The sequence below is a fragment of the Crocuta crocuta genome, unplaced genomic scaffold (genome assembly GCF_008692635.1).
Source record: "Crocuta crocuta isolate KB4526 unplaced genomic scaffold, BGI_CrCroc_1.0 scaffold92, whole genome shotgun sequence".
In the NCBI taxonomy this organism is placed as follows: Eukaryota; Metazoa; Chordata; class Mammalia; order Carnivora; family Hyaenidae; genus Crocuta; species Crocuta crocuta.
The window spans coordinates 2,608,000-2,628,670 of NW_027528804.1; the positions used below are offsets into that span (position 1 = coordinate 2,608,000).

General features: G+C 45.7%; 2 protein-coding genes across 5 annotated transcripts in view; one reads left to right on the top strand and one right to left on the bottom strand.

Moving 5' to 3' along the window:
* NFKB1 (nuclear factor kappa B subunit 1) overlaps positions 1-900 on the top strand; it is a 115,644-nt gene extending 114,744 nt beyond the window's left edge. For both annotated transcript variants that reach the window (XM_077755750.1, XM_077755751.1), the window contains exon 24: positions 45-900. In XM_077755750.1, coding sequence (XP_077611876.1) covers positions 45-202 — 158 coding nt within the window. In that variant the 3' untranslated portion in view covers positions 203-900. The remainder of the gene's footprint in view (positions 1-44) is intronic.
* Positions 901-1,043: 143 nt separating this feature from the next.
* The window catches only part of MANBA (mannosidase beta), a 128,424-nt gene continuing 108,796 nt past the window's right edge, over positions 1,044-20,671 (bottom strand). For 2 of the 3 annotated variants that reach the window (XM_077755755.1, XM_077755752.1), the window contains 2 exons: positions 19,942-20,199; positions 15,321-16,653 (listed from right to left, as the gene is read on the bottom strand). In XM_077755755.1, the coding sequence (XP_077611881.1) occupies positions 16,429-16,653; positions 19,942-20,199 (483 nt within the window). In that variant the 3' untranslated portion in view covers positions 15,321-16,428. Of the gene's footprint in view, positions 1,272-15,320; positions 16,654-19,941; positions 20,200-20,671 lie in introns of those variants that run through there. The other variant, XM_077755754.1, reaches the window with a different exon arrangement.

The window sequence follows — 20,671 nt, forward strand, 5'->3', positions numbered from 1 at the left end:
CTTTTCCCGGCCGCACCCCAGTGAATCTGTGCTTCCTCCCCCAGACGAGGCCCGGGACGACAGCATCTGTGACAGCGGCGTGGAGACCTCCTTCCGCAAACTCAGCTTTACAGAGTCTCTGACCGGCGGCGGCTCCTTGCTGACTCTTAACAAAGTGCCCCGCGAGTACGCGCGGGAAGGACCTATCGAAGGCAAAATCTAGCGCCCCCCCCTCCCCCCCGGCGGCGGCCCGCACCCCTTCAACCAAAGCTCTGCAGTTCCACCACGCTGTCCGAGAGGAGGAGGCCAAGGGCCCCCGCACGTGCTCAGAGAACACCGGCCTGCCCGGATCCCTCGGGGTTCCCCCCAAGGCCTTCCGAAGGCGGCTTCCTGTCTGGGTTCTCACACGAAGGTTGGTCCGGTCCACTTCCAGCCGCCCGAGCGCTCGCGGCGAGCCGGGCTGACGCCTCCTCGCGGGCCAGTTCGCTTCTTGAGCTTTACCGGCTGCTTCCCGCGGTCACTGCTGCTGTCCTTCCGCTGCGCCCCCGCTGCCATTAAAAGGTGTCCAGGTCTCCACCTGGTGGTGTTATTTCTGGCCGTCCGCGGTACGGCCGAGCGTTCAGATTAAGGATTAAGAAAAGGAATATTTTTAAATGAGAGTCACCAGTGTATTATAAAAAAAAGGCTTACTGCTTTTTCTAACGGGGTTATCTATATGATTTGAAAAAAAAAATATGTACATGTCAATATTTAAACATGGTTACAATCAGTGCTGAAAATGGTATTTTCCCCCTTTTCTGCATTTTGCTATTGTAAATATGTTTTTTAGATCAAATACTTTAAAGGAAAAAATGTTGAATTTATAAATGCTATTTTTTATTTTACTTTTATAATAAAAGGAAAAGCAAATTGATGACCTCATTTTGTTTGATCACCAGAAATACTTTTCTGAGATGATTCCCTGTAATCACGGAATCGTTCCACAGCCTGGTTATCACGTCCGCATTCTCCCGCATTTCCCCAGAAACGAACAACACAAATAAATGATCGAAAGAGAAGTGTTTTATGGTGAGGTGAAAGCTCTGGGTTTGTCGAATCCTTGCTTGGCCCCTTTCATTGAGGCTGTATCACCTCACCTTACTCCAGCCCATGCAAAACCCTTCCTCTTCACTCCTCCGAATGTTCCCAGGGCCTCTCAGACGCATAAAGTACTTTGGCCTTAGTCTAACAGAGGGTCCGGGACAGGCAGCCTTCCAGCGTGATTCTCTGCTGACCTGCTCTTCACTCAGAGACTTGGAAATAAGGGAGAGAAGAAATGAAAAGCATTTGAATGAGGTGCTGTGGTGAACTCCGTGACAGGCAACCAGGAAAGCCTCTAACAAAGGACACGTCCAACCCGGCCGCTGGGAACACACTCAGCAAAAGGCCTCTACACGTCAGTTCCTTTGGGAGTTGCTTCAGCTACAGACAGCCGCCTCACCCAGGTCACACTCATTTCCCTGATGGCCCCAAGTAACACTGATTGACGTGGCGTAGTAACGCTCATCAGCCCAGGACAGTGTTGAAGGGCAGTCTGTGCTCCAGAGCCCCTTCTCGCTGTCTGGGCTGTTGTTTGGGCCCACGTCGCCACACAGGTCTTCCCCCTGCCCAGTACTGCCTCCTACCCTGGCCCGCCACAGGCGTTGATCCTGGAGCACCCCCAAATACACACCCCGCTCATGAAGGTCCATCTCAGAGCCAGTATCCAGAGAGCCCAACCCACACAGGGCTGGTCACGAACACTCTTCCACTTTTGCACCACACATGAAGTCATGCAATCTTGAAAATGACCCAGTCAGGTATAGAGAATTACCCCCAACTTACGGAGGAGGAAACTGAGGCCCAAGAATTCAAGTAGGCAGTGGCTAAGCTGCTTCTGAGTTTATAGCCAGGTCTGTCTAGCTCCAGAGCTCATGGGTTAGAGAATTATCTGGGTGTAGGATATGAAAGCAGGTTAAAATAATGGAGTCCAGATGTAGACCCCAAAACAGATTGGAATTTAGGATGTAATAAATTTCAAACCAATAAGGAAAGACGTTAATCAGTAAGTGTATGTTCCAACTGGTTAATCACTTGGAAGAAAATCTGAACTCTAAGTTCCCTCCTTTTATCAAAATGATTTGCAAACATATCAAAAATTAAACCATAGAAATACTAGAAATTATGGGTGAATAATCTTGAAATAGAGGAGGCCTTTCTAAGCAAGACTTTGTTGTCTGGTGTAATGCCAGTTTGGGTTGTTCATGTCACCATGTGTCCCAAATAAAGGAAATCTATTTTTTCAATTCCACTTCTGTTTGCTCTTACGTTGCTATTTCTCCACATGCTCCAATCAATTCTTCCAGTTTTTGAAAATTGTATATTTAAAGTAAAAGAAAAAGTAGCTTACTCTCCTTAATTTTCCAACAAGCCTATGCCTCCATCCCTCCACACATTCCTGGACAGATACTCCTCCACTGGCCAACACAAGTCTCCTGTCTTGGGTATGAATGCTGACGCTCCTCCCACCGAGGGGAGGGGCCTACACTCCTTCCTTGTCAATGGCGGCCTATAATAAGGGTAGAAGTGATACAAAGTGACTTCTGAGGTTAGGTCCAAAAATGCCATGCATCTTCTGCCCAGGTCCCCTCTTGGAACCCGGCTACCGTGGAGGAAGCCATGTGGCCACATGGAGGAGCCATGTGTAGGTGTTCAGCCAACAGCTTTCACTGAGGTCACAGCCAATGCCAGCACCAATCAGCAGACATAGAAGGGAGGGAAGCCTTGAGACGATTCCAGTTGCCAGCCATTTGTCACACCCATCTAACCTTCACGCTGCCTTAGCCTGTGCTGCTCAAGTAGAGACAAGCTGTTCAGCTGAGCTCTGAGCAAATGGTAGGTTCACGAGTAAAATAACAGTGGATGTTTTAAGTTCTCTGTGTGGAGCGTTACATTCTCCAGGTCTCTAACCTGACAGCTCCCATAACAGAAAGTCACTTTAAAGAGAAGCTGACTCCAAGAGGAACAACTAAAAGCAACTCATGCCGAGACTAAAAATAACATTCTCCTTCTTTAATAAGAAGCCCTGTTTCTCTTCTGTTCCAGAAACTTCCTCTTTCTCCTCCCAGATCTCAGTGCTGGCCTGAGCCCCTGCGTGGTGCTTGAGCAAAAAGGCTATCAACGCCCGCCCGTCTGTCCGTGTCTCTGAGGAAGGAGTGTCTCTCATATTGTACCAGCAGATGGGGATAAATACCAGACGGAATGTAGGAGATCAGGTGGAAAGCTACAATGGGCCGGAAATAAACCTTTCCAGAAAGCTGGTCTCTCTGTAGGAAGCCATGTAAAAATAGCTTTCTCAGAACTTTATCATCTTTACTCTGCAGGCATAACCTAGACTTTTGCAGGCTGGGCAGTGTCACGACCCGCCTGAGTCCTCTGCAGTAGCTATACGTGGTATGGATCTTCCTGGTCACCTCTGAGTGCGGCCTCACAAACCAGCCCAGGGTCTTAGCAAGACAAAGGAAAGGAAGGAGCCAGGCGAATTTATGTGCAATCCCTTTGGCAATAATCATTTCTGATGATAATTATCAGGCCATCCCTATGAGGTACATACCTACCCCCCAACTTTATGGTGAGGGAACAGATAATCTGAAATTAACTAATTTACCCTGGATTCAAATCCATGTCTATCTGATCCCCTAGGTTACTCTTTAACCATGTCTGAAGTCCTCTGAAGGAAAGATGTTATATTTAAAAGAGAAAGAAAAAAATCCATACAATTCTGTACAAGGATGATGAAGTCGTAACGCACCCCAACAAAAAAAAAAAGAGTATCACTAAAGGGGTATGTTGTTTAAATTTTAATCGAACTTCATTTTTCTTCTAAAACCAGGTTAAGATGCTTAAATGTGAATTATTCATGGACTAGAGGTCACTGGGTGCATCTCTTTCTCCTTGGTGCTTTTGAGAGAAATGGTCTTTCTGTTTTGTGTTTCCCCAGGTAATGGGCTTGAGGAGGCCCAGAAGTCAAGAGAAGGTGAAAGTAAAATGCTATCTGGTGTTGCCTGCCTGGCTCAGTCAGTAGAGCATGTGACTCTTGATCTCAGGATTGTGAGTTTGAACCCCATGTTGGACGTAGAGACTATTTTTTTTAATGTTGTTTACTTTTGGGTGCCTGGGTGGCTCAGTCGGTTAAGCGTCCAACTTCCACTCACGTCATGATCTCACGGTTCGTGGGTTTGAGCGCCGCATCAGGCTCTGTCCTGACGGCCAGCTCAGGGCCTGGAGCCTGCTTTGGATTCTGTGTCTCCCTCTCTCTCTGCCCCTCTCCCACTCACACTCTGTCTGTCTCTCTTAAAAATAAATAAACATTAAAAAAAAATTTAATGAATAAAATAAGATGTTGTTTACTTTCTTAAGGATCACAGAACTTAGAGCTAGGCAATATCTTAAAAATCACCTAAGTAAATCATCCAAGTTGCCATCTCTTTTTTAACACCTATGATAGGGAGCATCTCCTGTCTATGATCTTCTGTCACTATAGCCTGCTGCTTCACTTTTTTTAATGTTTATTTATTTTGAGAGAGGGACCAATAGAGTGTGAGTGGGGGAGGGGCAGAGAGAGAGGGAGGCACAGAATCCGAAGCAGGCTCCAGGCTCCAAGCTGTCAGCACAGAGCCCAACACGGGGCTTGAACCCACGAACCGGGAGATCATGACCTGAACCGAAGCCTGACACTCAACCGACTGAACCACCCAGGTGCTCCTAGCCTGCTGCTTCATTTAAACACCAATCCCAGAAACTATAAATTCTTGTCCAGCGGCTGGGGAAGATGCTAAAAAGGAGCTTGAAACTAAACAGATGTCATCCTCCATTATTACAGTATCTACAACAGGCTGCTTCCATTCCCCTAGACAAATGACTAGTTTCTCGGATTGTCCAAGCTTCTTAACAGAGAGGAAGGAAGGGGCTGTAAAATCGTTTTTTCATTTCCATCAACTAGCTCTTCCATCTTGATCTCTCTCTCTCCAAAATGATAATTTCATTGAAATATCACAACAATCCTCCAGGAATGAAGATATGTTATTCAACGATTTTGTGAGCATCTATTATGTGCCAGGCACTACAATTGGTGGCCATCATTCATTAGCTCATACTACTTGTCTAAAACCTTTGTTCCTATTTTGAAATCTGGCCATGTGTAGCAACATGGATAGAACTTGAGGGTGTTATGCTGAGTGAAATAAGTCAGGCAGAGAAGGACAGATACCATATGTTTGCACGATAGGAGGATTAGGAGGAACTTAACAGAGAACCAAGGGGGAGAAGAAGGTGGGAAATAGTGAAGGAGAGGGAGAGAGGCAAACCATGAAAGACTCTTGAATATTGAGAACACACTGAGGACTGATGGGTGTGGAGGGGAGGGGGGATGGGCATGGAGAAGGGCACTTGTGGGGATGAGCACTGGGTGTTATATGGAAACCAACTTGACAATAAACTATTTGTAAAAAAAAAAATTTGTTCCTATTTTACAGATGAGTAAACTAAGGCACACATAAAGTATTTAACAGCAAGACCTCTTGATTCCAGTAAGGTGGTTTAATAGCCACACTTGCAGCAGGGACAGGGCTGGGTAGGGTGTCTTTCTTCTACTTTGTCATGATCCTGGCTGACAGTCCCTCTTCCTCCAGCCCATGGCTCCCAGGGTCTTGCTAGGAAGTTGATGGTCCCAGACAGCTGGAAGGGGAAGAGCGTGGAGGAGTACATATGGGAGTTTTGAATGGAAGTTTGGGTTTGTTTTTTGTTTGTTTGCTGGGTTTTTTAAAGATGTTTATTTATTTATTTTTGAGAGAGAGAGAGAGATTTCACTAGCGGGGGGGTGGGGAGGGCGGGGGGCAGAGGAAGAAGGAGACAGAGATTCCCAGGCAGGCTCTGTACTGCCAGTTCAGAGCCCAATGTGGGGCTCAAACTCACAAACCGTGAGATCGTGACCGGAGCCAAAATCAAGAGCCAGAAGCTTAACTGACTGAGTCACCCAGGCGGCCCTAAATGGGAGCTTTGAATGGACTGGTCCCATGGCGATGCTAAGAGCAGGGAAGCTATAGGGTGATCAACTTTTGTTCCCAATATTAGGAGGGGTTGATCTGGGTGAACAGATTCCAGTGTCGGGCACAGATCAAAGTTCTCTACGTAACTGATGGAGGAGACTGAACCCGGATGTTCTTTCTAATGCCAATGTGTATGCAAACACTCACTCTGAAAGTCCCCTGCAAACATGGTCAATGGCCATCACCCAAAGCAAAACCATTTCCCAGGATTAAGAATGAAAGACGGCACTGTAAGCTTCTCTTCAGGAAATCCTTAGAGAGGACCAAGGATATTAGACCCAGTAGGATGGGGGAAAGGTACAGCCAAGTCTTGCACTGACTGGAGGAGAGGCCTGCTCTCCACCCACTATGGTCTGTAGCTCCTTAAATGCCACACAAGAGACTTTGGGCTTGTTGATGCCAAGACTGAGGGGCGTCAAGGGGCCGTGGCCTTTGAGATCTTGCCCAAGGAGAGGGGCAAGCAAGTTTATCTTCCTTGTGATCTGTAGAGAACTGTCAGGGCCTTGATTCCCATTTCTCAGATGAATGGGAAAGGAACAGGAGTGGGTTCTTAGGGAAAGAATATTCTCCCCAGGCCACAAGAATAGCAAATAAAACAATTCTGGAAACCCTTTACCCTGGGGTTCCTTTTTGGAGCCCAGGAAGCAGGCCGGTGCTGAAGACGGTCAGATGAAACCTCCAGGCCCATGAAGGGAATGTACAAGATCCGGGTAGGTTACGAGTTGATGCTGGATACTAGACAATCAGGCTGCAAGGCCTGTATTCTCTCATTTCAAAGCTGTTGTGGCTCCCCCCTTCCCTCTCCTAAGGCAAGAATCCACAAGTTGTTTTGTTACAGAAACTCAAATAAGAAACTTCATCTTAGGGACTTTTTTCACAGGACATCCTTTCATCACTGTTCAAATGTAAATGTTCTCTTTTGCTTTTGAAATAAAGTTCCTTTTACAGTTATCAAAAAAATCAAATACAAAAGCTTCAGACTTTCGCTTACAAAATATTTTCAAATATTTAGTCTCATAACAATCTGAGAAGTAAACAGGGAGAGGTTTTAATTCCTGCCCTTTTTTGGCGACATGGCAAAGCCCCTGAGGTACCTGGAGATCTAGTGGAAGCTGCCAGGGCTGGACTCGGCCTTCAGTGCTCACACTGCACTCCTCGGCCTGGCTCTGCACCCCAACACAGAACGCGTGGCTGCTCCGAAGGGGAAGGTCACGCAAGCCCAGGAGAGGGAAGGCGACGCTGCCAGGAGCAGGCACTGAAGGCTGACAGAGCAGCGGGAAAGCGGGGTCCCATCCGCAGCGCATGTGACAGCGCGTGAGAGCACGCTCCGTGCGCTCTAGTCCCTGCGAGCAGGTCCTCCGGAGGGGCCACGCGCTCAGGCCGGTTGCCCACCCCCTGGCCTTCCTTCCGGTCCCTCTCACCTCCTTTGCTTTGGGGTCCTCCACCCTCTGCCCGGTCCTGCCTGTGTCTCCCCCTCCTCTACCCCCAGCAATTCACAGCCGGCGGGGCCTCCAAACTCCACCGAGGTCCCCGCGTTAGTATGGAAGCCCGGCCCAGTCTGAAGCTGGCCTCCTGGGGCGGAAGAACCGGAAATCCCACCCCTGTCAACCCGCGCCGCCAGTGGGACGCGGGGCCTGGACCTCCCCAGCAGGGGGCAGCGCCGCCCCGGAAACGGGAATCTTCGGGCGCTGCTGGAAGCCAGCAGCCCTCAGCGGCCTTCTCCTCCCCAGTTTTGATCCGGGAGGGGCCCGGGCTTCCTACCGCCAGAGCACCCCCTGCGTGACGACCAACATACGCACACCTACAGGAGCCAGGGCCCGTTTTAGACCTGAAAGGCAAAGCAGCCCAGATTTACAGCTTCAAGAACGAACGTGTGGGCCGCGAGTCACCCACGTGCCCACACGGCCTCCCCCGCAGCCAGCCTCCCGCGCTCCCTCCGCCGCACCAGAAGGTTCCTGTCTGTCTGCAGATGACGCCTGGACTCGGGGTTCCGTCCCTCCCCGCTGCTCCCCCTTACAGAGCCTTCTCCCCCATCCGTCACCTCTTCTGGAGGCTTCGGGCCAAGTTTTCATCCACCCGCAGTAATTAAATTAGGATTGAAAATCATAATCCCTCCAGCCTCCCTCTCTCCCATCTTTCCTTTTTTTCTTCCCTCCCTCCTTTCTCTCTTTGCTTCTCTTCCTGCTTCTCTCGCCCTTTCTCCTTCCTTTCTCTCTCTCTTTCTCTCTCTCGCTTTCTCTCCCTTTCTCCCCTCGGCTTTCTCCCTTCCCCTCCCCCCTCCCTTCACTTTCTTTCTTTCCTTGAAGAAAAACTGTTGCGGGATCTGGGGGCACTGGCATCCGGCATTATGAGGCCCCGCAAACCCTTCCCGGAGCCTCCTCCCTGCCTTATTCCGGGGAAGCCTCCGGGAAACCGGTGCCCTGGCCCGCGGCTGTCCCCTCGGCCACCGCCAGCCTCACTTCCGGTGCACAGGAGGCCTCTGCTGGAAGGAGCCGGATTTTGCACAATCATGCAACAGCTGGCATGCCTCTTGCTCCTCGCCTTTTTTTTTTACTTCAATAAAAATGGAAAGAGCCTTACAAGAAGAGGGAATTAGAAACTTCTTGGGCTTCCTGCCTGAATGCTTTCCCTTCATTTCAGGTCACCGAAGCCTGATGATTATATTTCCTTACTAGAAGAGTTAAATTGGTTTTTTCTTTGGGCAAGAACAAGGTAGACTCCCTTAAGCCTGATCATTCCAGTCAGGGCATCCTTACTTTTAGAGAATGAGCCAGCATTTCCTGCTCAATGCTAGACATTGAACTGCACCTTCCTCAATCCTCACAGACCTTTGAGCTACTCATTACTGTTAAGCCCATCTTAAAGATAAGGAAACAGAGGTGTGGATCTTAAGTGATTCGTCAAGTTCAGTCGTGTTGGAGCCAAATTTGCATATTGGAGGTTCAATATCAGAGCATGCGCCTGTAGCCACTGCACTACATGCGGGCCTTATTTGTGTACATAGTCTACACAGACACACACACACACACACACACACGCATGCGCGTGCCCGCACACGATCTGGATCTTTAGCAAGGCAAAATCTAGTTCGGTTGTATCTGCAAGTTTGATGAGCTAAAAATCTTTTTGTTCAAGGACGAAAAATACGGATCGGGAAGCATGCAACCAACTTGGGCTGGCTTCCCATGATAAATGAGCAGGGTTCTTCCTTCACCCCCCTGTGGAGGGTGAGTCGGGCCTCCACAGCCTTTCTTACTGGAGACATCCAAGTGCAGGGCATTGCTGGCCAGGAGTCCCTCGGCGGGAAGAAAACCCAGGCGCCCACACCACCCTCCCCGAGGCCCGGTTATGTCTTACCTCCAGGCCCATGCCTGTCTGTGTTGCTTCTAATTACAAAATAAGAATAACTGACTAGGAGTGGATTAAGCAAATAGTGGCTTTCTTTTCTTATATCATTACAAGATCAGAGAGAGATAGATTTAGATTTTACATGGAATATTCCCTTTTTAAAAATGTTTATTATTTATTTGTTTATTTATTTTTGAGAGAAAGAGATGATGAGCAGGGAAGGGGCAGAGAGAGGGAGACAGAAAACTCCAAGCAGGCTCCGCACTGCCAGCGCAGAGCCAGATGTGGGGCTCAAACTCACAAACCATGAGATCACGACCTGAGCCAAAATCAGGAGTCAGACACTTAACCGACGTCCCAGGCGTCCCAGAATGTTCCTTTTTTTAAACAGTAACAAGTAATTCAACTTTTTTAAAATGTTTTTTTTTTTAATTTATCGATTTATTTTGAGAGAGAGAGAGAGAGAGCAGCGGCAGAGAGAGAGGATCCCAAGCAGGCTCCGTGCTGTCAATGCAGACCCCAATATAGGGCTCCATCTCACAAACTGCTAAATCAAGACTTGAGCTAAAATCATGAGTTAGACGCTTAATGGACTGAGCCACTCAGGAGCCCCAAGTAATTCAATGTTTGAAACCACTCTTTGTGCCAACAAAATCATCTGCTGGCCAAATAGGACTTGTATGACCTGACCCTCACTTTCTACCATTGTAACTTCAGGATGACCAGGTAGGGTGTTGAGCTTAAGGCTCTGGGAAGGAATCAAGGTACTCACCGCTCCCCTTCCAGGTGCCACTGCTGCCCCCTCTCCCCCAGCAGCTCCCCTGGCTGGTGCTGTTCCCAACCATCACCCAGTGCTTAGGCTTTCTTTGATGATTTAACACAGAGGAAAGGGTAATCCTGATAGCTAACATTTGTTGAATAGTTAGTGTGTGCTATCCATATGTATGTATCATCTAATTAAGCTTTCCCTATCATTATTATTTATTACTCTCATTTTAAAGACACTACCGCACAGAAAGACTCAGGAACTTATATAAAATGTCGAACAGCCTATTAGTGGGAGATCTGGAACTCAAACATAAGTATATCTGATTTCAGAGCCCTTGCCCTTAACCGCTATATCAATTAGGATGCTTTTGGTTATAAAATCAGAATACCTGACTACAACTGGATTAAACAAATACGGCCTTATTTTTCGTAAGACCGGAGTTAGATTGCAGGGTTAACTCAACAGTTCAACATCTGACACCCCCCCATCCCCCATGTCAGTATTGTTTCCTCAAGCTCACGAAAAGGCTGCAGCAGCTCCAAGTATCGCGTCCTCACATAGCAGCTTCTCAACTTCACCCAACAGCAGAGTCCCTCCTCAGGTCCTCAGGTCTGTTTCTTGTCTGGCAGGAAAACCTATCCCTCCCCCGCTCCACTGCCCCTGCAAACCCTACATTAAGTGTCACCTTGTGTTTCATTTGCCAGAACTGGGCCACAGGCCTCACCCTAGACCAGTCACTGGCAAAGGAGAATTGAATTAGTCTAACAAATTGCAATTCAGTCCCTGGGGCTGGACACAAAGTCACCTCTATTAGCAGAGAAGAGGGGAAGCCAGCTGTAGGGTGGCCCATCAATAATGTCTGCCCCACCTATTAGAAATATGTGAATTGTCTCCCAAGATCCAGTAAATTTTACAAAAGCCTTAATAAGTAACAATAACAGAATAAGAACAAGAGGGTTGTTCTCACACAGATGATGAGCCAGGAATGAGTACTAGTTCCTAACCAGAAATTTCCATGGTCCTGCCGTCCCATTTCCCAGGAATTCTGGGTCACTTAGGTGTTACTGTCATCCTTTGTACAGCTCTGTACTTTGTACTATGCTCATAGCATAATGTGCTTAAAGCATAAAGGTGTTGCTCAATAAATCCTGTGTAAAGGCTGGAATCCGACCGAAGGGATTAAGCTGCATTATTGTTGCAAACTTTTCTTTCCTGGCAGGATTCAGTAACCATGTCTACAGATAGAAGGAGAGACAGTGATAAAAACTGACACAGTGATGCAATACCCTTATTTCTGCAAAGCCCATCCACTATTTGGCCCGTATTCACGGGCTCAGAGATATCTTGGCAGGTTAGCCTCAGCCTCAGCTTAATAGTCACAAGCTCAGAGCCCAGCCTAGCTAACTCCCTGGTCTCGTGCTTTTCCCTCCTTATGTATTAATTACAGTGAAGGTCTTTTTCTTTTTTTTAACTTCTGGCTTCTCTCTTTTTTTTAAGTTTATTTATTTATTGGGGGGAGGGGGGGGGCTGCGAGAGAGGGAGAGAGAGAATCCCAAGCAGGCTCCTCGCTGTCAGCACAGAACCTGATATGGGCCTCGAATCCACGAACCATGAGATCATCACTTGAGCCTAAGTCAAGAGTCGGACGCTTAACCAACTGAGCCACCCAGGCGCCTTTACAGTAAGGTCTTTTAAGACTCTTTACTCAGTTGAAAAACTTTTTTTATGTGTTTTTTATCATAAACTTTCAAAAATGTCTTCTGAAAGTGTTGAGCAAGATGGCCTTACATAACAGTGCTCCCCATCACTGCCGCAGTAACTTTACAGGACTTGTCCCCAGCTGAAATAGCCTCATCTACCTGCTTATTGTCTGTCTCCCCCTGAAACCACTTAAAAGCATACAGTTGAACAAAAATCAAAATGGCTGCACTGATGCTTCAGCAGAGCTTGATTTTATGTAAGTGATGAATCACTAAATTTCACTCCTGAAATCATAATTACACTATATGTTAACTGTGGGGGTTTTTTTAATTTGTTTTAATGTTTATTCATTTTTGAGAGACAGTGAGACAGAGTATGAGTGGGAGAGGCACAGAGAGAGGGAGACAGAATCTGTCAGCACAGAGCCTGATGTGGGGCTCGAACTCACGAACTTGAGATCATGACGTGAGCCAAAGTCAGATGCACAACCGACTGAGCCGCCCAGGTGCCCTTAATATAGGTTAACTAACTTTGGTTTAAATAATAAATAAATAAATAGGTCCTAATACACTGAAAAAAATAATAAAATAACCTTTTTCTTCTCTTCTGTAAAGCTCACCTCCTCCCTCTTAACCTTTTGCTTTAGGAAGCCAGCGCCACCCCAAAAACGACTAACTGGACTAAGAACGCTGGCAGCATACAGAATTCCTGTCGAAACCGGCTAGATCTTGTATTTCCCTATAAACCCACCCCCCATCCCCTTCCTAGGGGTGGGGGGCTTGCAGTGTTGAAGGCCAGAGCCTGCTGCAGACTCCTTGCCCAGTTATTGTTCTTTATCCCAAACACTGCGTTTGCATTATATTTGGGCTCTGAAGCACAGAGGTTGGTTTTTGAAAACACCTGTACAATGGACAGCCCATGCAAAGAAGAAACTGGTCTGCCTTTTTTTTACCTGCAATCCCCCCAGGGACAAGGACAGTGCCTGAAGCTCAGAGTGCCCCTCCATAAATGCTTGCTAAATATACGAATTAATTCTTAAGTCACACAGTCCTTAGAGTCAGAACATAGATATGTCATAATGTTGGATCTGTCTGTGACTTTTAGGGGTTTGTACAGTATCACACAGGTCCATGCCCTCTGATAAGTCAATTAGAAAACAAGAATTTCCCCCATTCGCTTGAGAACATTATTAAATCTGTTTTCTGCACAGCCCTTCGGATTTTACGCGCTTATTGAATTGATTAAGATTACAATCACCGTCCAAGTAGACTCTGGGCATATTTTGAAATGCTTTGGATTTCATGCACAAATAATATCTACTTGTTTTTGTCCCTAAATCTTACCAAGTTGGGGAGTAAGTTTCATGTCTGGGAGCCCGCGACTACCCTTTCTGTTGAGGTCTCTGTCACTTTGGGAATGCGTGGGAAACACAGTTTTATTTCTCCTGCGCTCCAGTTCACTTTCATTCCAACAGAGAAAACAATCTTCCTATTTATTTTCCAAGTGACTTCTCATGGTTTGAAAACCGCTTACAATGAAAAGACAAGTAAGAAAAAATAAATAAATAAAGAAGAGTTACAGTGAATGTGAATGAGGAAATTACCATTTTTATTGTCCTCTCCGTTCTCAAATGAGAAGATGGAATCCTGTGAACTGACCTCTCTTCATCTCACGCTCTGTGGAATGTGCTTTGCATCCAGCGCGGCAGAAGGACCGGATCCTACTCTTTCCATCCTACTAATGTTTGCAAAGCTACGAACAGAAAACTCTTCTCGGAAATCCAAAGCCAAGAGCAAGTACATCAAACTCTAATCCAGTAAATGTGGCAAAATAAACTCTATTAAAATGGCACAAATGACTAACCACAGAGCCACACGTGAGCTGTGGAAGAACGTTTCTGATGTTATCATTCTCCTACAGAATTTATGTGTATATAGCGTATTTCTCTCCTTTTATCAGTTGTTGTCAGCATATAGTTATGTCTCTTCATTCATTTATTCTTCCTTTATAAATTCACTGTTTTCTGATATCTTTTTCCCCTCTTAAAAATATATCTGGAAGACATTTGCCTTTATTTGCTTCAGTTTTACTCTTGCCTCATGTGTTAATTGGGTAAAAATCATTACGATGCTAAAGAAAGTCAAGTACAGCCACCATTTATTGAGCATTTATTTTGCTCCAAATAAATAGTTGTTTAGTCCACACAACTACCTTTGAAGGCTAGAGATTATTATACGCATTTCACAGATGAGCTAAAGAGCAGGTCGGTTACACAACCACTAAGCCTCAGAACCCGGATTGCAGCCCCTGTCAGTGTAGATCGAAGCCCTGGCTTCTCTCACCTTCCAGGATGGTGCTTACGTTTACAGAGCCCTCATTATGCGCCGCCACTGGGCCATGCCCTTCAGCTAAATTTAACATGTATTCTTCAAAACAAACTTACAGGGTAAACATAATTATTCCCATCTCACAGCATGGAAAACTGAACACAGAGTTGAGTAACTAGATTGAGCTAGTAAGGGCAGAATTATGATCTAAATTATGGCTCCTGCATTTCAAAGCCCACCCCACAGAGCACCCAGCCTAGCAAATTCTTCAGTTTTATGGGGAGGAGTGTCCCTGTCCTCCAGCAACAGTTAGATAAAACAGGATTTCAACAGTGACAAGAAAATTATTTAATTTTTAAATAGAATAACTTATATTATTCTATTTAATAGAAAATTATTTAACCAAATAAAAAGCTTNTATATTTTATATAAATATATATAATTTATATATATATATAAATAACTCAATACATAAAATGAGGAGATTCCTAGATATTGAAAGAGAAGTCCGGATTGCCTGCAATTATTTTCCTCTTAGTCACTGAACTTCAGTGGCCCAAATCTTCTCACATCTTAAAGCCAAATCTATTATCTAAGTAGTCTTGATGTTATTATTTTTATTTTTTCAATTTAAAATTTTTAATGTTTATTTTTGAGAAAGAGAACACGTGCCAGTGGAGGAGGGGCAGAGAAAGAGGGAGACAGATTCTGAAGCAGGTTCCAGGCTCTGAGCTGTCAGCACAGAGCCCGATGCAGCGCTCGAACTATAGTGCCAGAGCAATGATATCATGACCTGAGTGGAAGTTGGCGGCAAAAGCGACCGAGCCACCCGGGTGCACCTAATTAGTCTTGATTTTTAGCCAAACTCTCATTGCCAGTCCATTCCATAACCGATTACATGATTCTTCCCAGAGAAAACCCTTCAAATATCTCAATCTAGATTCTTCAAACTCTCCCAGTTTATCAAGTAGAATAAGAAGTTGGCAGGACGTAAAGGGAAATTCATGCCCACCACTATATTGGGCACAACTGAATGTTTATGGAATGATTAAATAAACCACAGATGAAATATCATGTTGTCAATGCAATTTATGTAACATCTATTTTTTGATGTAGTTTCAAACTTGTGGAAAGGTTGCAAAAGCAGTACAAAAGAATTTCTACACACCTTCACCTATTAACATTTTGACCCATTTGCGTCTTTATCAATATAATTTATAAACGTGATCATGCATAATAAAACAATTTTACAGCAGTTTATAATTAATCAATATTAATAAAAATGATTGAAACCCAAGCTAAAAGAAACACCACTTTGCTGGCAAGGTCAACAAATGTAAATCTAACTCACAGCCTTTGAATTGGAAAGTTCATTGGATTTAGCCACACCTACAACCCAGACATAATTACAGGTGACTGCATATGACACGCAGAAGTTTCCAGAGTGACCACAGTGATGTCCATTTCAATGTGAGCTTATTTTTCAAAGGAGAATCACTCTAAATGGCCTTTGAAAAAAGAAGCTGTTATTGTCAAAACAGTATTTTATAACAAAACTCACAAAGGGAAAAAGAACCCTACCCAAAAAAGTAATCGAATGGCAACAGTCAACACCACCCCAAACTTTCCAGCAACAACAACCAGTGTAACTACTACCCAGAAATCTCTTTCTGTTGTGACAGTTGAACCTCCATTTCCTCAGGGAATAATAACAAAGCAGCTTCATTGTGATTATTCATTATTTCTCAAAGCTAACTAGGAGAGGCCTACGTGACCTCACAACCTTCCACATTTGGCTCCACAGATACCGCAATGGTCATCATGATCCTGTGATTCCCTGAGAGGACTTTATGTGTAGACTTCCTTTCCTGGGTAGGAGGCGGCGGCTGGGTTATAACTGGGTCATGGAGTACTAAAGCTGTGGGGGCAGGGCTCAAACTACAGTCTGAGCACAGAGGAACACCGATGCACAGCCTTGCTGGAGGACATCACCTGAGTAAACAACCTTTCCCGAAAGAATGCTCTGTACAAACTCTGCACAGAGTGATGAATCAGATGTGTGGCAGTAAGCAGACACATTTCTCCGCCTCTTCAACTCATCTCTGGTTGTCTTCAGCTTCAGTCGGTGCCTTTGAAATGCTTTATTCCAGTGTCCGCTGAAAATACAACCTGTAACTCCTCAGTAGGTATCAGTCAGGGAAGTCACGTGAAAAGACTGCTCCAATTCACTCTTGCTGGTGGGTTTCCAAGGGTAAAATAATATAGTCCGTGTCTTTTCAGTCATGAGGAAACCATTGTCACTGAATCTCCCAGGGATGCTTCCTACATCTAACCAAACAAAGGGAGCCACAGCCGAGGTTTCCAGATCAAACACAAAGGTTTCACCTTGCTGAGAGATGATAGCCTGAGAGAAAAAGATAAATTAAGCGAATGATGAGGGGACACCTATCTGTTCTATACACAATACCTATCAGAACATTTCTGTGGCCCATCAAGGAGCACGTTCGCTACAACTTGGGTCCTGCAGTTGCCAAAGTCTTAAATTTCATGCACTGTGTCAGACACTAAAAAAACACAAAAAACAAAAAACCATGGAAATTTATTTAAGGCTGTGGGAAATTACCAAACTGTAATCTCAAACCAAGTGTAGATATATGTAGTGTCCGATTATTAAGAATATTTCACAAGAAGCTCAAAGCTTTGTGTCTCTCACAGTTTTTCTCAGGGGATCAAGGGAGGAACAGTTTTGCATAAGGGCTAGGAAGTTGGAACAACCTTCTCAGGATATATGTGGCGCTGGCTACAGGGCACAACCATGAAGCTGGTCTTCTGAAAAGATCCCGCAATCTAGACAGCCGCCTGCCAGGCACTTACAAAAGCTCTACCGTTGGAGCTTTCTCTCTCTTATTGCCTGGCACCATAAAATCACATCATTAGCACTTTTAACATGTGCGAATCCCACACGATATCAGCAAAGGAAAGTGCAATTTCAGTCCTGTCATTAACTAGCCAATTAGTACATGCTAAGTGAGGCGAGGCTGGGCTGCGCCCCGGAGGGTAGGGGTTTGTGAAGTTCTCAGGGTGAGCCTGCGGCTGAGTTTGATCTGGCATTTAAAGCTGTGCATCTGCCATGAAACATGACCCCTCACAACATGCAGACACGCCACACGGTAGGGATGACGTTACACGTTACGTGTCGCATACAGAATTTCAGGGCGCCATTTTTACTGTATGTCATTTTGGCCTTACACATCATGCAGGGTTCTGAGTTATAAACAAAAAACCTACTTTGGAGGAAACAGAAAAGACACTTAAGAAAATGGATTAGGTTTCTCTCGGAGGGTCAGAGATTCAGGACAGAAGCGAGATGTTACGTTCCCAAATCATGCCACCCTGCTGTTCGGTGAAGACCCTAAAGCTGTCCCAGGCATGCAGTTCACACAGCTGGCCCCAGCCGGCCCACATGGCTGCCACGAGGCCCCGGCTACTCATGCGCCAAAGCCAAAGCCAGAAGCTGCACTGTGCCTGCTCCCTGGTATTGCCTTCTTCCGATCAGAAGTCTCATCTCTATCTGACTGCAGAGTCCAGGTTCGAGCTTGTACCCTGGCTTCAGGGAGACATGGAAAACAATTTCCCGGCATCCTACAGGTGATAGCACACCCAAGAGCCTGGCCTGTATTAAGCCTGCAGTAAATGTTAGCTATAGTTACTATTACTATATCCCTTTAGGAAGGGAAGTCTCATTGAAATCCAAATGAGGTAGGACAAAGGAACAGCTTCTCCCCCATACCCACTTGTCCCAGGCTCATGAAGGCCTGGCTTAGCAAAGAGAAAAAGATTTCAAAATCCTAAGTCTAGAGACTGCAAATTTATCTGCTACATAGTTTTTGGTTTCGTTCATTTTTTTTTTCTGGAAAGAAGCTACGTAAATATATATAATCCCCTCCATAGCTGTTCCGCATCAGTAGTTACAGATAATTTGCATTTTGTTATGTGAATATTTCACTATTAAGAAAGATATGTTTTCAGTTCAAAGACTGAGTTTTTATATGATTATTTCTAAATAAATGAGTGATGCCTGGGTGGCTCAGTCAGTTAAACATCTGACTCTCCATTTCAGCTAAGGTCATGATCTCATGGTCATGAGATCAAGCCTCACGTTGGGTTCTGCACTGAGTGTGGAGCCTGCTAAGACTCCCTCTCCCTCCCTCTCTCTCTCTCTTTCTGTGTCTTGCTCTCTCTCCCCTTACCATGCTCATGCAATTTCTCTCTCTTAAAAAGGTCTAGGGGCACCTGGGTGGCTCAGTCGGTTAAGCATCCGACTTCAGTTCAGGTCATAATCTCATGGTTCATGGGTTCGAGCCCCACATCAGGCTCTGTGCTGACAGCCAGCTCAGAGCCTGGAGCCTGTTTCAGATTCTGTATCTCCCTCTATTTCTCTGAACCTCCTCTGTTCATGCTCTCTCACGCTCGCTCTCTCTCTTTCTCTTTCTCTCTCAGAAATAAATAAAACGCTAAAAAAAATTTTTTAAAAAGCTAAGTAAATGCAAAAAAACCCCTCTCACTTAAGCATTCTCAATGAAGTAAGGTGTAAAACAAGTTTAAAATTCATGAAAATTAGAGAATAAAACTTTCTAGAATACATTTAATTACTGTGTGTAGGGGAGAGGGTAGGAAAGGTTTTAAATCAAGTACACACATTCCACGTTCTCCAGCTCACAATTTTTATAACAACACGTCCTGGTCATCCCTTTTTTTTTTTTCTTGGCAATTATAAATTTGATGATTAAGTTACTTTGAAGCAGTAAATCAAAGAGAGTAAAGGGAATTTCTTTTTCTTATTTCGAGAGGGGGGAGGGGGAGAGGGGGAGAAAGAATCTTAAATAGGCTCCACGCTCAGTGTGGAGCCCAGCCTTGGACTTGATCCCACGAACCATGAGTTAATGACCTGATCTGAAAGCAAGAGTCCCACGCTGAACCAAATGAGCTACCCAGGTACCCCTGAGGGAAATTTTAAAAACTTCATAGACTTGGGGCCCTGGGTGGCTCAGTCGGTTAAGCATCAAACTTTGGCTCAGGTCATGAACTCACAGCTCGTGGGTTCAAGCCCCGCGTCGGGCACCATGCTGGCAGCTTTGGAGCCTGCTTTGGAGTCCGCGTCTCCTGCTCTCTCTGCCCCTCTCCCGCTCATGCTCTGTCTCTGTCTCTCAAAACTAAACATTAAAAACAAATCACAGACTCTACTTAAAGACTCAAAATCAGCATGCTCCTGCTGGGGTTTTCCGGCTGTAGCACGTTACTCCTCCCCTCTCCACAGGTTTGCTAGAGTGTCAATGCAGCACCTCATACTTCGGGGACAAAGCAGTAGAGCCTGGGGACAGAGCCTGGAATGCAGTCAGTGAGAGAGCCATCAGCTGTAATGACTCCCACCGCCGCCTCCCACTCTGCTCTGGCCCCACTACAGAGGGCTCACGGGATAGCAGGATGGCAGGAGCCCTAAACTTTGACAAACACTGAGGTAGAAGAAAAGTCATTTGGTCTTTGCTTCTAGTGGAAAGAGGCTAACCTTCCCCACGTCCTAGGTAAACTCAGCACCAAGGAAGAATTTTGCAAAATGCAGGATGCAGGATGCTTGCCCCCAAAGCAGGGCAGGTCTGCAAGGACGCCGTGACCCCAGGCCCCTGGTACTTACGGTGACGTGTGCCTTCTGGAGCCCCACGGTCTCATTCAGAGAAGACAGGAAGTGATAGTTGGTTGGGCTCAGGAGCTGGCTGTCCGTTGAAATGTAAAAGGAAACCACACAGCTTTGCCGGGTACAGTTCCCACAGCGCCCCAACAACGCAGGCACCAGCTCCTCGTACACGAGAATGGCCTTCCCGGCTTCCATGACAAAATGTTCGGTCTCGAAGGAGCACAAGGGCTCCAGGGAACTCCAGGTGTGGACTCTCACCTGGGAAGAAACAAGGCAGAGCAAAACCAAACATTCTTGGTTACCTTCTTTTTTTTTTTTTTTTTTTCAGAGAATACCAGTAATAGGAGATGAAAGTCAGAACAGCAGAACTGGTTAAGAGCCCATGAACCCTGGATTGAACAGGGCTCCATCAGCTCTACCATGTACGACCATGTAGCTGAGCAAGTGACTCGACTTCTCAAAGGCTCCGTTTCCCCACACATAAAATGAGAATAATAACAGCACTGGCTTCACAGGCAGTTGTGAGAATTAAACAAAGTAATCCATGGAAGACACACGACCTGGTGCACTGTCATTATTCTACAACTGGCACCTATTTGCGGCGTCCTCCAAACTGCAGCCTCCCAGGACTTCTTTGAGGTTCTTTTTTTTTTTTTTCTTTTAACTTTTTAACATTTTTTTTTTATTTTTGAGAGACAGAGACAGAGCATGAGTGGGGGAGGACCAGAGA